The sequence below is a fragment of the Pyrgilauda ruficollis genome, unplaced genomic scaffold (assembly GCF_017590135.1).
Source record: "Pyrgilauda ruficollis isolate IOZ18807 unplaced genomic scaffold, ASM1759013v1 scaffold79, whole genome shotgun sequence".
NCBI lineage: Eukaryota > Metazoa > Chordata > Aves > Passeriformes > Passeridae > Pyrgilauda > Pyrgilauda ruficollis.
The window spans coordinates 4,188,736-4,205,685 of NW_024529821.1; the positions used below are offsets into that span (position 1 = coordinate 4,188,736).

The 16,950-nt window shown below is 60.3% G+C and overlaps 2 protein-coding genes across 3 annotated transcripts; one reads left to right on the forward strand and one right to left on the reverse strand.

The window, feature by feature from the left end:
* The first annotated feature begins 360 nt into the window (after nt 1-360).
* TSPEAR (thrombospondin type laminin G domain and EAR repeats) lies at nt 361-11,886 on the forward strand. The gene is made up of 12 exons (XM_041486978.1): nt 361-629; nt 2,925-3,145; nt 3,625-3,863; nt 3,997-4,087; nt 4,486-4,642; nt 5,018-5,149; nt 6,423-6,655; nt 7,913-8,099; nt 9,603-9,832; nt 9,920-10,107; nt 10,627-10,728; nt 10,971-11,886. The coding sequence occupies exons 1-12, from the start codon at nt 536-538 to the stop codon at nt 11,122-11,124; spliced, it is 2,028 nt and encodes a 675-aa protein (XP_041342912.1). The 5' UTR covers nt 361-535; the 3' UTR covers nt 11,125-11,886.
* Nucleotides 11,887-12,741: 855 nt separating this feature from the next.
* On the reverse strand, nt 12,742-15,471 carry LRRC3 (leucine rich repeat containing 3). Of its 2 annotated transcripts, none has more exons than XM_041486994.1 (2): nt 15,387-15,471; nt 12,742-14,072 (listed from the first exon to the last, which is right to left on the reverse strand). In XM_041486994.1, the coding sequence occupies exon 2, from the start codon at nt 14,057-14,059 to the stop codon at nt 13,187-13,189; it is 873 nt and encodes a 290-aa protein (XP_041342928.1). In that variant the 5' UTR covers nt 14,060-14,072; nt 15,387-15,471; the 3' UTR covers nt 12,742-13,186. The 2 variants fall into 2 exon arrangements, with proteins under 2 accessions (XP_041342928.1, XP_041342929.1); XM_041486995.1 differs by lacking the exon at nt 15,387-15,471 and adding an exon at nt 15,045-15,127.
* Between the last annotated feature and the right edge of the window lie 1,479 nt (nt 15,472-16,950).

Here is a 16,950-nt window from a genome sequence, read left to right on the forward strand (position 1 = left end):
AATACAAGCTGAAAACCAATGCATTTAGGGGCCGGAGGGCTCCCACCCAGTTCTCTCCGGGCAGAAGTGAATCTCTCACCTACTCCCATGCGAGCCCAGAAAAATGAATCACCAAAAATGAAAGGAAGCAAAGAAAGCAAGCAAAAAATAATTATTAAAAAATCCCTCCCCAAAGCCGCCTTCCAGAGGGTTGGGCAAAAGATAAAAGCCCTCGGAGGAGCCGGGACTCCTCCTCTCCCACCACCGACCTCTCATTTAAATGTCTGTGTGCAGGCTGGAGCCGGCACTGCCTCTTCGGCCGGCCCGGGAGCCCCCCAGGAGCCCCCTGGCCGTGCCCCCGGGGGCGATGCCCACGCAGAGCATGGGCACAGCGCCGGGCTTCAGCAGCCGGGGGTGACGCGGCCCCGGGAGCGGTGCCGGGGTCCCGGGGCAGAGCATGCCGGAGCCCCCGGGGCGCTGAGCCGAGCAGCGCCGGGAGGGCCGAGCGGACAGCGGGGGGGTCCCGGTGGATGGACGCCCCCAGGGCAGACCCCCGATGTCGGCGGCACTGCTGCTCTGGGTGGTTCTGCTCCGCTGGGCCAGCGGCGGGGGCTTCACCCGGGCAGGCAGGACGTGGCAGCACTGCACAGGTAGGAGCCGAGGGAGGGGGCCAGGGGTGTTCACCTGTGGCACGGGGCTGCTCCAAAGGCTGGGATGCTGGCAAACCCCAGAGGGAGTGCTCTGTTTCGGGGGGCACGCCCGCTGTGGGTCAGCTCTCGCTGGCAGCCCAGCCCGCTGTTCTGTGCTCAGTGCCCCGAGTGACAGGGGTGCCTGGGGGCTGCATGCCAGCACCAGCACCCATGGATGGTGGCAGGGTGCGGGGTCATTCCTGTGCCTGCCGCCCCACAAGGCCAACGGGGGAGCAACCAGCCCTCTGGGAGCTGTGGGGAGAGCTGTGCCTGTCCCTGTGGCACCAGCGTGGTCCCAGGCTCTGCTGGGGGCAGGGGATGGACTGGAAAAAGGACAAGAGAGCCATGAAGTCCCCCTGGAAAGTCCCTCCTGCCCGGGCTCTTCTGTGCTCTGGCAGGCACAACCCGCACCCCCCCGGCAGCAGAAGTTTCCGTCCCACGTTCCCGGCCGGAGCCGGCAGCTCCGGTGTCATTTCCCGAGCCAAGGAGGGTCCCGTGCCCTGGCTCTGCCATCCCATCCCCATGCCTGTGCTGTGTGGGCAGCCAAGCCTGAGCTCAGCTTTTGGGGCCGCTCGGGCCCAGGCTCTGCGTGCTTAGGGCTTGTCCCAGTTTGATGGCAATTGTATTTGCTTTTTGTACAGCCCAGGTGATGTGAGAAGAAAAACAGGGAGAGATTAGGGGGTTTCTGCCCACTGCCTCCTCCCCGAGGTGCTCCAATCTCTCTGGGAATGTCCCTGCTGTCCCCAGGCAGCCTTGGCTGGAGGGATCCAGGGGGTGCTGAGGCCCCAGCATCATCCTGGGGACCCCAGCATCATCCTGGGGACCCCAGCACGAGGCCCCCTGATGCCACCTGTGCTGCCCAGGCTGGGCTGGAGCACCCCAGCTGCTCTGCCAGCCTCAGCAGTGATGGCTGTGGGAGGCAGACCTTTGGATTTAGGGATCTGGGTTTGGTTTTAGGACTTGGCCCCTTCCTGGCCCACAACGTCCAGCACCAGCTGAGTTCTCCCTCAGCTCATCCTCAGCATCTCAGGGGCAACTGGGGGCTCCTAAACCCCTCTGCAAATCCAAGCCTGAGTTCAGCTTGTACTTTTTGCTGGGAAAAACAGGAACTGGCCGTTGCCCGAGTGATGCATTTCTGAAATAAGCTGTTCCAGTTAAAACTCCCCCACCAAGACTTTGCTTTAGGAATAGCTTAAACCAGCAGTGGGGCGGGCAGGGGGCACACAGAGCTGCCAGGGTGGGAAGGACCTCACCATCTCCCTGCTCTGGTCTGGATGGAGCCACATGAGCAGATTCCTCCTTGCTCTGCCCACCTGGAGCTGGGCTGGCCAGGCGCGTCTGGAGGAAGCGCTTCCCTTCCGCAGCTGGTTTGGATTCAGACACACAGCCCAGCCTTGCTCGCAGCTCCCTCCTTCCCAGCCCTCCCGCTGTGCCCCAGCAGCCCGGATTTATTAGTACAAATTGGAGCTAAAAGCCAGGTCTCAGCGGGGTGGGATGGAATCAGGGATGTTTAGTGCAGCCAAGTGCTGCTTCATCTCTTGGGCAGCATCTCCCTTCTCTGCCACAAAAGCATTCAAAAATAAAGCCAGCAGGGTCCAAGGCCAGGAGAAGTCCCCACAGCTGCTCCAGCCCTTACTGTGGCACAATGTTGGACCTGGCATTGCTCCGTGGGGTGGCACTTTCTGGTGCTGTTGTGCTGGGTGCTCTCACCGGGGAGATGCCCTGGGGCTGGGCACGGCGTTCTCTTCTCTGGGGAGAGGGTAATTATTTATAATGAGTGGTTTTGGTGCCTGCTGGGAGAGTGCGTGTGCGTGTGCGCAATTAGGGCTGGGCTGGGAGAGCCTGAACGGGACCGGAGGGGTGGAGCTGTCCCCACTGCCCTGTGGACAGGTTTGGGGACGGGTGGCTGTCCTGAGAGCAAGTCTGTGGCACCGCAGCCCTGCCTGCTCTCCTGGCTGCGGCCGCTGGTGCAGGTGCATCCCGAGGAAGCTGCTGGCAGCCCGAGGGTGCCTGGGTGGCATCTCCCAGCTCCAGTGTCAGCACTCAGAGCTGCATCAGCGAGGTGGCTCTGCACACTCGGTGTTCCTGCTGTGGCGGTGGAGATGCCAGCCTTGTGTCTGAGCGGCAAATCTGGCCCTGAAGCAGGGCACGGGGTGATGTTCTTGCACCAGGCACGGGCCCGTCCTGCTGCTCAGCCAGCGCCGGGACACCGCCATCCCACAGGGTGATAAAACACGGCGCTGTCTCCCGGCACAGAGCTGCGCCCGCTGGACATGCTGTCGGAGGCGGTGCCGCCCGGGGCCCCGGCCCGCGGCGTGCGGGTCTCGCAGGCGCAGGGGGTGCGCGGCCTGCAGCTCTCCGCATCCCGGCCCCGCGCCCTGGCCTTCCCCGCCTCGCGGCTCTTCATCCACTGCGACCGCTTCCCCGAGGAGTTCTCCATCATCGTCACGCTGCGAGCGCTCCGCCGCCCCGCCAAGGTGAGCGCGGCCGGCCGGGCACCGTAATGGCACGGTACGGGCACGGTGCGGGCACGGAGCAGGCACGGTACAGGCACGGAGTGGGCACGGTGTGGGTATGGAGAGGGCACGGTGCGGGCACGGTGCGGGCACGATACAGGCATGGTAATGGCACGGTACAGACACGGTGCAGGCACGGAGCAGGCACGGTACAGGCACGGAGTGGGCACGGTGTGGGTATGGAGAGGGCACGGTGCGGGCACGGTGCGGGCACGATACAGGCATGGTAATGGCACCCCTCTTACACGGTGCAGGCACGGAGCAGGCACGGTATAGGCACGGAGCGGGCACGATGCGGGTACGGAGAGGGCACGGTAATGGCACGGTACGGGCACGGTGTGGGCACGGTACAGGCACGGTGTGGGCACGCTACAGGCACGGTACAGACACGGTGCGGGCACAGCACGGCCCCGCAGGTGCCAGCCCGTGCCCTCCCGCAGAGGAACGAGTACATCTTCACGCTGATGGTGGAGGAGAGCCCCAGCGTCCTGGTGGGGCTGCGCTACGCCCCCGACAAGCTCCACTTCCTCTTCTGGAGCCAGGAGCGCGCCGGCGGCTGGCAGACCCGCGTCACCTTCCCCAACGTGTCCCTCTCCGACAACCAGTGGCACACGCTCATCCTGGCTGTCTCCGGCCAGTCCTTCTCCTTGACGGTGGACTGCAGCGTCCCCAAGGATGTGTAGGTTGGGGCAGCGCCGCGGGGCTCGGCAGAGTGGGCAGGGTGATGTTCCTCCACCAGCGTCTCCTCTGGCCAGCAGAAGATGCTGTGAAATTGTGCTCTTGTGTGAAATCTCCTGTCTGGCCATCCCCAGGGTGGTGGAGACACCATTTCCAGCCTCGCTGTCGGTGAGGAGAGCCAGCTTCTACCTGGGCAACAGGCGGAGGAGGAAAGGCGTGTTCACGGTAGGTGCCCGTGGTGTGGCTGTCCCGGGGTGCCCAGGCGGGCTCGGGGTGCTCGTGGCTGGCTGAGGAACGACCCACAGCCCTCTTCTCTCAGCCCCTTATGCTGGCAGGGCCTGGGCCACGGCACAGGAGGGAGAGGAGGCTGTGGGTCCTTCCCATGTGGAGGCACTGCAAGGCAGCTGCTCCAAGTCCCGTGCCCCTTACGTCAGCTGTGAGATTGCCCCAGCCGGGCATCTGGGGTCTGACAGATGTGCATGAATCCCGTGGGCACTTCTGCATCCCGGGAGGGAGGGCAACAAGCAGAAGTCAGGCGGGAAATCCAAGGCACGGATTGCCTGTAATTCCCATTCTGTGATCTGCGGGACTTGGTCTCCATACCTCTGCTCCCACTTTCCCAGGGCTTGCTGAGACAGCTTGTCCTGCTGCCGGGAGCCGACGCCACCCCCCGGATATGCCACGCCGTGAACTTCAAAGTAGCAACACTCTCTGTCCCCAGTGTCCTCCAGGATGTCCCTGCGAAGCCAGTGAGCAACGAGGTGCTCAAATACCCCTACGGTCAGTGCCCACGGCAGGGCTCTGCTGGCCCCTCCACCTCTGTGAGGAAGGGTCTGGGCAGGGGGCTGGGAATGAAGCAGGAGCAGAGAGGAGGAGGGTGTTCCTGTTGCCAGCACTCTCTGTTTCTCAATGTGTGTGTTGGGATCCCTGTCCAAAATCTCCCTGAATACACAGGGTGGCCCTGCCTGGGTCCCTGGGCTCGTGTCAGTAGCCCCACACACAGAGTTGTCCCAGTCTGTGGCTCCCCAGATTTGTGCTGGGATTCCATTTTCCCCACTGCCTGATGCCCACCATCAGGATGAGGGCAGGACGTTTGCCCCTTCCCTGCTCCTCCCTGTGTGCACTGAGAGGCTCCTCGCTCCTCCCCATGCCCAGAGACTGACATGAAGGTGACCCTGGGGGCCCGGCCACGCTGCTCCAAGCAGGAGAAGGCTCAGTTCTGGTTCAACGCCTCCCGCCGAGGGCTGTACCTCTGCAACGGCAGCACCTGGCTCTCCATGCTGGAAGGTACCCCGGGGAGGTGCTGGCACTCTGGGGGAGGGAAGGAGACCCTTGCAGCAGAGCAGGAGCTGGGATTTGCCCTTGAGGCCGCTTTGGGATGGGAATCAGCAGCAGTGAGGGACTGGGGTGTCCCCCTCTCTCTGCTCTGCTTGGCCAGGCCTTGCTTTGCTCTCAATGCCCATGGCACTTCCAGAGCACCTCTGGATTTAAATGCCTCTGTGGTCCCTCCACCTTCTCCACATTATCTGTCCCTCCTGGGAATTTTGTGGGCAGGATGAGCTCCTGACCTGTCTGAGCAGGACAGCTCACCCCACGAGAGCCATGCTCGGGGTGTTGGGGTGCTGCCCCAGTGCTGAAGCATTTGTGGGATGGATAAGGGGAAACAAGGAGACCCAACAGCAGCCAGAAATACTGGGTGTGATTGGGACGGTGGCAGACACAGGTCTCAGTGTCATCTGGGCTCTGGTGGAACACTTTGTAGGGAAAACAGTGGGAGCACCAAGGTGGGAAAGGCAATCAGAGCCTGGGATGGATGGGTGTTCTTCAACAATGACGTGGATTTCATCCACTGGCGCTCTCACTCACTCCAGGCTGTCTACCCAGGATCCCTGGAGAGGACATGGAGGATGGGATATGTTCCTAACTGAGCTGTCCTTCCCTTCCCTCCTCTCCCAGCATATTTCTTCTGCCAATACCCACAGGGTGGGTTTGGATGAGCCATTTGTCCCCCACAGCAGCTAGCAGTGACCCCCTATCCTTCCCTATCTCTGGAAGCCATCAGGATTGCACGGTGTCCCTATTTCCTCAAGGAGAGCTCATCCAGGGTCTTACTGACCTGTGCCCCTTGGTGCCACCAACACTGCCCCTTCTGCCGTTTGTCCCTTCCAGTGCCCATCCATCTGCTATCAGGGCCACTCTGGAGCTTTCTGCTCCAATTTCTGGCATGAATTCTGTCTTAGTCTTCCCTAACCTCTCCTGCTGTCATCTTCTCCCTGTTCTCTTGAGGATAAATATATCAAAGTGACCAAAATCCATGCCATGGGGTGCTTTCCAGCTCCCAAAGGACACAGCTGTGCTCTCTGCTGGAGAACAGGCAGGGCTGGGTGGGGCTGGATGTGCTGCAGTCAGCCTCTTACCACCCCTTGGCCTGGCCCTTCACCCCCAGTGGCACCAGGACCTTCAAAGCTGTGCACAGCAGCAGAGCCCTCGTGGGGCCCCTCTCCAGCTAAAACCACCTGGTTTTAACCTCACCCCTCTTTTTTTTTTGGTGGGCTGCCAGTCCAACACAGGCTGGACTACGTGGAGGAGTACCAGAACCTGGTGACCAACTCGGAGACGATGGGCATTGAGGTGTTCAGCATCCCCAGGCTGGGGCTCTTTGCAGCCATGGCCAACCGGCTCACGCCCCCGGGCTCGGCCATCTACAGGTGGACTGAGGGCAAGTTTGTGCACTACCAGAACATCCCCACCCACCAAGCTCAGTCCTGCAAGTATTTCACCATTGGGAAGAAGGTGAGGCTGCCAGGAAGGTGCCCCCGTGTTTCAGTACATTAAATTGCAGGGGCTCAACACGGGATTCTCTGAAGCCTGGAGGCTTGGGTGTGGTTTAGAGAATGCAGGTAACTGCATCTCAGAGATCTGCCTGTGGTCTTCAAGAGCCATCAGGGCCTGCAGTTCCCTCTTGAGACCCACTGAGTCCAACCTGCTGCATTTTAAAACTCTCCTGCTTTTTAATTATTCCAGGAATTCAGAGCTACCTCTTCTCCCCTGGGCAATGTGCCTTGGGGCTTGAGCAGAGGATTTGCCTGGATCCTCTCCCTGGGAAGCTAATTATCCCTTTGGATGAACCCAGGAAAGCCATCTGCTGAGAGCCAGCTCTGTGCAGGATTCCTAGGGAAGCTGGGATTGCTCCCCCTCTGTCGTGACCCATTCTGGCTTTGTCCCCAGGGTTTTCTCTTCCCACTGAAGCTGTTTCTGGAAATGCCACAAAGGGGCTCCTTGGACTGGTGCTTGCAGAGAGAGCAGAGCTGGGGTTCACCTTTTGTGGAGGGACAGGGGGACAGCCCGGCACAGCCCTGTCCTTGGGGGTGGCTGCTCCTTGGCAGCACAAAGCCCTGGTGCTGTACAGGCCAGGAGGCAGGAGACACCCCCACTGACTCTTTCCTCTTTGTGGGCTGTGGCTCTGTGCCTCTTTGTGGCCCAAACTGGAGCGTGATCTCTGCTGCTCCATCTGAAGGACACTGGGGTGGCACAGCATGACAGAGCTTGGGTGTGCTCCCTGCCGTGCACTTGGCCACCTCTGCTGCACCACTCTTGTCTCTTACACTCTCACAGGGGTTTCTTGGTCTGGAAAACCAGAGTTTTGTCTCAGGGAATTGTTATCATTATTGCCATTGTTATCATTATCATACCTGCCTTTTTTTTGTTCTGACACCTTTACTCACAGGGGGGTTTGTCAGCTGAACCTCCCTCCTTCCCCTGTGCATTTCATGTCCATGCTCCCCATTCCTGGGGCTGGAGGGCGAGTGCAGACAGCTCAGCTCTCCCCCACCTTGTCTAAGAGCTGCTGGCTGCCAGTTGTGCCCCTGCCATCCACTAGGACCCCCACAGGCCACTGGGTCCCTGTCCCCACTTTGTGTTGCTTGGGGACAGCTCAAGGACCCCAGCCAGGGCCACACCAGCCACCTCCATCCCACCTCCCCCTGTGTTTTCTTGTCCGTGCTGCTTTGAGAGGAGAAACCCAAGCCATCCTGGCTTTTCCTTTCCCAGATCTTCCTGGCAGTGGCGAATTTTGAGCAGGATGAGAGGGGTCAGGAGTTCTCAGTGATATTCAAGTGGAGCCGCAGGAAAGCCAAGTTCATCGCGTACCAGCGGATCAGCACGCACAGCGCCAGGGACTGGGAGGCCTTTGTCATCGAGGGAGAGGCTTTTCTTGCTGTGGTCAACCACAGAGAAGGTACCCAGCCCTCAGTGCTCCCTGCAGGGCGGTGTCTGGGGCCCTGGCAGTGCCCTGCTCACAGCAGGCTCCCCATGCTTTCTCAGGGGAGCTGAGCACGCCCGGGGTTCCCCAGGCCACCCAATGCCTTGAGAGGAGAGAAAAGCTTTTGAGCATGGCAGGCTCCCCGTGCTTGCTCAGGGGAGCTGAGCACACCTGGGTTCCCCAGGCCACCCAATGCCTTGAGAGGAGAGAAAAGCTTTTGAGCAAGGGGGTGACACAGTCACAGGCTGCAGGGGACAAGGACAGGAGTGGGGATGGTGTCTGTGCTGTGTCTTTCTGCTTATTTTCAATTTTATCCCCAATACTGTGTAACCTGCTAGTGCCACGGGTGGAGCCTTTTGTGAAGCCAGATCCTCAGCTTTGTGGGCACACAGGAAACTGAGTGAGAGCCAGCTGAGCTCCCTCCCTGGATACCCTGCAGACACGATCCAGCCTCCTTCCCCTCCCCAGGGAGTTGTTCTGGGCTGGGATGTGCAGCCCTGGTTGACAGCACAGCCCTGGCTCTGCGGGATGCTCCCAGCTGGGCTCAGATGAGCCAGTGGCTCCTTCCCTGCCATCAGAGCTGGCTCAGGGGGCATCAGTGCCTCTGGCACCAGGCTCAGAGCTGGCACCAGGCTGCGTGGGCACCTGTGGGCTGGGCTGGACAGTCCCTGTGTCACCTGTTGGACTCCGTCAGGGCCAGCTGGGTGAGACCTTCCCTTGTGGCAGTTTGCCAGCCATGCACATCACACGGGGGTTGAGACCATCATGGCCAAGCCAGACTGGGGATGGTTCCCTTCATGGGGACTGGAGGTTCAGTCTCTGAGGAGCTGCCACTTATCCATGTGGCCATTCCCACTTTTCCTGCAGCCTTTCTTTACCCAAGTCCCTGTTGCAATGCAGATTTAAAGCCTGCTGGGTCCCACACAGGTATGAGGTGGAGATGCTCGAGCTGAGCCCAGGAGCTGATGGAGCACGTGCTTTAGGGCAGGGGGAAGCCCAGGGATGTAGGCACACAGTTTGTGGTGAGTATGGGCTGAAGCTTTCTGAAATTGTGTGGTGACGGTCTGTGTATGGTGGCTGTCTCAACTGTGACATGTGCTGTGGCATAGGGACACAGCTGGGACTGTGAGACAGCCAGCAGAGCTTGTCCACCCTGTGATGCTGGCAGGGAGTGCAGCTTGTGTGGGGATAAAGTCCCTGCCTGTCCCTCCTCTGCCAGGGCTGCCACAAAGCTGCTGCTGTGCACTTGGGACAAGCTGTTGGTGTGTTCCATGGGATGGAGGCTCTAGGAATGGAGACACTAGGTAGGGATGGAGGCTGTAGAATCTCTTTGGCTACTTCTTGGGGAGCAACAGGTCATTTGCAAACAGCCTCGTGACCTGCTGGCAAACATTAACGCAGCTGAGCCTGTTTTGGGGTCTTGTCCCCTACACAAAGCAGGAATTCCTTCCCCTCATGGTGCACATCTGTCTCTCCCAGGGAACAACCACAATATAGACAGTGTGATATACAGGTGGAACCCCAGGACAGGGCTGTTTGAAACTAACCAGACCATTCCTACCTCTGGAGCCTACGACTGGGAATTCTTCACCATCGGACCATATTCCTTCCTGGCTGTAGCTAACACATTCAATGGCACGTCCACTAAGATCTACTCACACATCTACATCTGGCTCAGTGGCTCTTTCCAGCTCTTCCAGTCTATCCTGGTAAGGCTTGGCCACTGCTCCTCAGTCCCCCCTCTGTGTTTAGACAGGGCAGCCACATCCAGCTTCTCACGGCCTCCTTCCCCACAGACATTTGGTGCAGCTGACTGGGAGGTTTTCCACATTGGGGACAGAGTCTTCCTGGCTGTTGCCAACAGCCACAGCTATGACAGTGGGATGCCAGCACCCTCCAACTTCTATGCCATCAACTCCTCCATCTATGAGCTGAACATCACGGCCCAGATGTTTGTTAAATTCCAGGACCTTCTCACCTACAGGTACCTGTGCAAGGATTCAGGGTGCTCCTTGGTCTGTGTCCTTCCCCTGAGCAACGCAAAGGTCTCCAGAATCCCAGAATGGTTTGGGTGGGAAGGGACCTTAAAGCCCATCTCATTCCACCCCTGCCATGGGCAGGGACACCTTCCACTAGCCCAGGTTGCTCCAAGCCCTGTCCAGCCTGGCTTTGGACTCTTCCAGGGATGGGATGGCTGCAGCTGTGCCAGGGCCTCTCCTCTTTCGGTTTAAAACTACACTTGCTTGTCTCCTGGAGGGCTCCTGCAGGCTTCACACTCCCAGGGACTGAGACTGGTGGGGAGGGTGATGGCTGATGGCTCCTTGGCACCAAGTCCCAGTGGGAGCTGGGAGAAGGCTAGATTTGGGAATGAGGGTGGATTTCTTTCAGGAACAGCCTGGGAAGAGCAGGGTTTTCTGTGAGTGCTCAGGGTGTCAGAGACTGGGGGGGTGGGGTGGCCACACAGGGTTAATCTCATCTGTCCCTCTGCTCATTCCATCCCCAGTGCCCTGGACTGGGAGTTCTTCTCAGTGGGAGACGACTCTTTCCTGGTGGTGGCCAACTCCTTCGATGGCTTCACCTTCTCTGTGAACAGCATCATCTACAGGTACTGCAGAGGCCAGGCTGGGGGCTGCTCCGGCAGGAACCACCCTGCACGGCCACAGCCTGCTGCACCTGCCCAGGGAGCAGGGGTAGGACTGCTCCCTGCTTTCAGGCAGGCATGGGAAGCCCCGCTGAGGGACATCCCACCCTGAGCCACAGCAGGGAGCTGGAGATGGCAGCCCCAGGGCTCAGCTCCCTGCCTTTCCCAGGTGCCCACCCCAGGAGCTAACTGCCTTCCCTGTGCAGGTGGCAAGGCTACGAGGGCTTCGTGGCAGCCCACCACCTCCCCACGGTGGGCTGCAGGGACTGGGAGGCGTTTCACACCGCTGAGGGCTCCTACCTGCTCTACTCCAGCGCCAGGGAGCCGCTCTCCAAGGTGCTCAAGCTGAAAACCACCTGAGGCGGCTGAGACACGCTCAGCCCATCGCCAGGACCGGCTGGGCTGCCGGCTGGAGATGGAGCACAGAGCCCGGGAATGGCTGCAGCATCAGCTGGGCAGTGGCTAGCTGAAGGGAGGAGGAGGAGGAGGAGGAGGAGGAGGAGGGAGCTCCAGGGCTCCCTGCAGCCTTGTCCAGAGGCTGTTTCTCCTGGGAAAGCTCTGCCACCATGCTCCAGAGCCATGTCCTACCCAAGGTTCCTGGAGCCTGGGTGCACCCCGTGGCTTACCAGGCCATGGTGCTTGGCAGTTTCCAGTCCCCAGGAGGGACCTAGAGCTGCCAGTAGCTGTGGCCAAAGCTTGCACAAAGCCAGGGCAGGAAGAGACAGAGCAGAGCATGAGCTGCTGGGATGGGTGCATGGCAGAGGGGAGTGAACTGTGAGAAATTGTGGGGAAAAGCGTGTCCAGGCTTGGCTCTGCCTGCCTGGGGCTGTGATGTTCCTGAGGACCACCTGGTTTGACACTGCAGCCATTCTTCATGTCACCTTCGTGCCACTGCCACTGGTGCCTGCCCACCCTCCCACTCTGCCACGGCTGCGTTGGGTCTCCCTCAACAAGTGTTGTGTGTGTTGTACAGACCTGTTGGTGTGCTCGAGGGCCAGTGCTGGTCCTTGCTGGTCCGTGCACCTTTGCATGGGGTTAGAGACCCCTGAGAAAACCTGCTTTGCATTTGGACCCATCCAGCTACCACGGGAGTGGGAAAAACCCAAACCTGCTTCAGGTGAAACTGTGGCCTTTTTTCTTTTCCTCGCCTTTGCTGGGGGACTCTTTTGCTTAACCAGAGCTCTAATAAACTGTGTGCACCCAGCCTTTCTCCCCCATGGGTAACCCAGCTGCTCTGCCCATGGCAGAGGCATCCCTTCACCCAACAAGTCACCCCTGAATGTCTGTGGCTGTGGGTAGCCCAGTGAGGACGAGGTGCCCCTGAGCACAGGAGTGTGCTGGGGTGAGGGTGCCCCTCTGTTCTCCCCACCCAGGACCCCCTGCCTCACCTGAGTGTCCCAGAGCACCTCTCAGCCTTCCCCAGAGCCAGGATTCCTGCTGGGCTGAGCCATCCATTCCTGGCACTGGGGAGGACTCATGAGGTGCCAGCCCCATCAAGAAGGGCTGGAGGTCACAGCCTGAGCCTTTCCAGGGTCCAGACCTGCAGGGTGAGCCTCTGCATCCCTCCCTCCTTTCCCTCTTCAGTGCAGCTGGCTCTGCCAGGAAGGGCCATTTCCCCCTTGTGAGAAAAGGGAGAATTTGATTTGCTTCCATCAATGAGCTGTGAGCAACAGCCTAACAACAACCCTAATTCAGCCCCCAGGAAGGGCAAGATAAGGCAAGACCAGATGTATTTGGCCACTGGTCCCTGCTTGAGATTCAGCTGAGGGTGGGAGGGGATGGCACCTAATGGGAGTTGTGCTGGTACATTGAATTCAGGCTGGTCTGCTTTGGGAGAGATTGAATTAGGATAAGCCCCCCAAGCACCACGAGCACCACCACCCTCCCTGGATACTCATCTCCCTGGCCACTCATCTCCCAGCACACCACAAACCCGGAGGGCTTTTCCTAAGTGCAGGGTTTTATTGAGGAAATCAGAGGTTTTGGAGCTCCCCTGGTAGTGAGGGCCGTGGGGAGGCTGTCCTGCCCTTGGCAAGGCTGATGCCTCAATGGAGCCAGGATGGGGTGACCCCTCTGCAGTGACCTCTGCACCCCAGGGACCGCCTGGCCCCACAGCCCATCTCTCCCTGCCTTGTTGTCTCCCAACCACAAGCGTGTGACTGCGGCTGCATTCCCTGCAAGCCCAGCTCCGGCTGGGGCTGTTTGTCCCCAGAACGTGGTCACTGTGAACAGGCCCACACGGGGTGTCCCTGGATCCCTCCCCGGCGTCGTTTGCTCACGCTCAGTCCAGTGTCACTGGGGAGGGGGGTTGGTGGCACTCAGCCGAAGAAAGCACTGCAGAATCCCGCCGAGAAGCTTTGATGCCCACCAGGTGCCCACGGGCTCCCTGTGAAGAAGCCTGAAGCTGGCACCCAGCCCTGCTCTACAGGGCAGTGCTGGTGCTCTCTGCACGGGCCTGGGCGCCCGGCCGTGTCCCCAGCTGGTCCCGGTGCCCGCAGGAGCCCTCCCGGTTGTGGCGCACGTAGCACACGACGTAGCCGATGACCATGGCGAACCAGCCGAACATGGTGACGAACACGGCCACGTCCGTGGTCCTCTGGCGCACGCTGCAGAAGTTGGCACCGGCGTCCAGGACCTGGAGCAGCGGCTTGCCCACGTACTCCTGCCGCGGGGCCGTGTGGCAGGTGATGTCCCGCACGGAGTCCGGGTCCAGCCGCGCCTCCCACAGCAGCTCCTGCAGGGCACACTCGCAGTGCCAGGGGTTGTTGGCCAGCCGGAGCTTGGCCTTGAGAGCCAGCAGGGCCTCCTTGGGAATGCTGCGGATGCGGTTGCCGGACAGGTCGAGGCTCCTCAGCCCCGCTGCCACCCCTCTGAAAGCTGCCCTGTCGATCTTCTCGATGGCGTTCCTGGAGAGGTCGATCTCCTCCAGGTGGGAGAGGTGCCTGAAGGCATTGCTGGGGATCCTGGTTATGCTGTTGGCATCCAGCTTGAGGAACACCACGTCTCTGGGGATGTCCTTGGGGATCTCCTCCAGGTGCTGGGAGCTGCAGAGGACGGCCTTGGCCCCTGCCCGCTCCGTGCACCGGCAGCTGGGGGGGCAGGAGCTGCCCCAGGGGATGCAGAGCAGGAGGCAGAAGAAAGCCTGGGCCACGCTGGGGGCCGGTGTGCTGGTGCTGGTGGTGAGGGTCATCTTGCAGGCAGCCAGCTCAGCATGGCTGCTGGCAGCTCCCCGGGGGCGGCAGCAGCTCCTGGGCAGCAGGACGGCCCCCGGGTGCTCCTGCAAGGCCTCTCCCATGGCTGAAGGGAAGCTGTGGGTGGAGGGGATGTGACACGGCGTTATTTCCTGGAACACCGGGCATGGCTCATGTGTGATGTGCCCTGGCAAAGGGGTGAGAGGCTGGGCTCATGAGAGTGCAGAACGAGGGTGGAGTGACACTGGCTGTCTTTCCCAGGACAGCTTAATTTGGTTTCATTAAAAATAGAAACCCCAGCTTCCCTAGCCCTGTCTCTGCAGAGACCACACAGGTGGATAAAGGGAGCTGCAAGATGGGGTGTGGAGATGAGCCCGGGAGCCTCTGCCCCATCCTGCTGCCAGTCTCCAGGGGGGATGCAGTAGTTTGCTGCTGGAGAGCAGCAGCAGTAAATCCCTATCTCACCAGCCCTGAGTGTTTAAAAAAAGTGATGAGTCAGACTCTAAGGATCATCAGACTGATTTAATCACCACCAGGGTTTTAAACAACAAGATGTGGAGCTCTTTTGCTTTCCCTTCCCTTCCCTTCTGGTCTGTGAGCTGATACAAGCCAGGTTTCCACAAGTTTCACCAAAGAAGTGTTTGGAGGTGAGTTTGTTTTTAAGTAAACAAAGAGTGTGGTTTGACAGCCTGACTCTGGGGGTGGGAGGGAAAGGGAGGAGCCACTGCCTAGCACAGTAAAAGGGGTGGTGTAGGAACCCCAAAGGACGCCCCAGTGCTCCCAGGGGCAAGGCAGGAGGTGAAGCAGGTGGGACACCTTTCCTCTGCCTTTGGTGCTGCTCATGTCCCTGCTGCTGCCTTGGCCATCCTGGGAGAAGAGATCCTCATGGAGGGGAGGACTGGGAGGCCAAGGGAACATTTCTCATGGGAATTAAATGTCCCATGTGATGTCATTATGGGCACCAAGTTGCTGTCCCTCTGGTAGCAGAATCCTTCTGCTAATGGCATTCCCCTGGTAGCAGCAGCATCCCTCAGGTGTGCCCGTGCTCAGGGTACCACAGAGGGACGCTCATACCCGAGGTGTGCTCACCTGAAGGATGCTGTCTGCAGCTTTGCCCGCAGCCCTGCCCACAGCAGTGGATTCTGCCCGGGCGTCTGAAGTTGGGCTTCCCGGGAATCCCTCTGGCTCTGCAAAATGCCCCGGGCTCTGACGGGGGGAACAAGGACGTCTCTCCGGGGGAACAAGGATGCGTTTTGCGATGCCGGTTCCCACCGCGTGGAAGGGCTCGGGGGGCCCTCAGGAGCCGCAGCCTCCCGGTGCCCGGGGTGTGCGGGGCAGATGCTCCGGCCCCCCGGCTGCCCTGCCCGGCCCCGGCACTGCTCCGCGCAGCCCCCCAGCGCCCCGCCGCCCCGGAGCCCGGCCGTCACTTACCGGCGCTGCTTCGCTCGGGCTCTGGGCGCGGTGCCGGTGCCGGTTCGGTGGCGGATCCCGCCCGGCCCCACCTGTTGCTGCGGGCGCTGCCGGGCCCGGGCCGGGCGGTGCGGGGGCGGTGCGGGGCCGGGGGCGGTGCGGGAGCGGGGCGGGGGCAGCAGCGCGGCGGGACAGCGGGCAGAACCCCAGGGGCTGCGGAGCCCGGAGCGCAGAAATGAGTGCTGCTAATGAGATTTCCGCAGTTTTGGGAGGCTGAGAGTCTAGAAGCTTCATCAGCTGCTGTGAGGCAGGATCGTCCCTCCCCGGCCGTGCCCCGGCCTGGAGGGGACGGGAGCAGGAGCAGACATCAGTCCAGGGGCAGTGGGAGGAGGTGCCGTGCCAGCACTTCGGAGCACAGCTCCCACATCAGCTCTAAACGCTCTCGAGCAGCCTGCAAGGTGCTCCTGCCCATGGCAGGGGGCTTGAAAGGAAACCATCACTGAAGTCCCGTCCAAACCAAACCCTTCTGTGAGCCAGCCATCACTGGGGGTGAGTCTGCGGGCAAAGTGAGTTTGTACAGCAAGATTGGGGTAGGAATTGGGCTTGTCCTGGAGGTGTGCTCCAAGCATGGCCCCCAGGAACGGCCCCTGGTTAAACGGCTGTGAGACACCAGCAGCCTGCCTTGTTTAATAATGGTTTATTGAGCTGGGTTGAATGCATTGCCAGGCTGAGCCCCCTCCCCTTGCCAAACCCCCGTGCATCACTGGTGAAACTGCAGTTGTGCCATGGTGGCCACCAGCATGGGATGAGCAGCCTTGGCTGGCCAGTTGTTGATCCACTGGGAGGAGGTGGAGAGCCACAATCCCTTCCTGAGCAGTCCCAAGCACAACATGCCACCGTGGGGCTCTTCTGGATGATCAAAAAATGTGTCCACTGTGCCTTGTTCTCCCCATGGCAGGCAACAGAAAATGTGAGTGAAAAACCCCTTAAATGCAGGGATGTCTGGGACTGGCACACAGATGTCCCCTCTCCTGTCCCTACCTGCCCAAGGAACACCAGAGCACGGATCACCTGTGTCCCAGCAAGCTGCCACTTCCCATCCCTGTGCACAAGGGGTGGGGACAGGCAGGTGACGTTTAGCTGGGGCTTTGGCTCAGAGAGGGGAGGGAAGTTTAGCTACAAGCCAGTGCTCAGCATACACAAGCAGGATCACGTACACTTTGGGGCATGGCAGGTGGGCCTGTGCAGGGCTGTGAAACCATAGGTATATAAGCCAAGAGCTGCTCACACCTTCAGAAGTGCTGGATCACAGCTCAGGACCATGTTGTTGGGTCTGAGGCAACCAGAGGTATGGGTACAACCACCACAGGAGCAACTCCAGGCCTTCTCCAGAGCAATCCTTTGGGAGCTGTGGCAGTGGGGCTGCCAGGGCTCAGAGCAGGAGCAGGGAGCAGTGATGGATATTCTGGTGGAGGGATGGCTGGGACTGGCGAGCCCCCAGTGCGCACCCCGAAGCCAAGAGCAGGTTGGAGTGGACAGAAGGACCATCTCACAGGAAAAGCCCTGTGGCTCTGTGTGGCCCAAA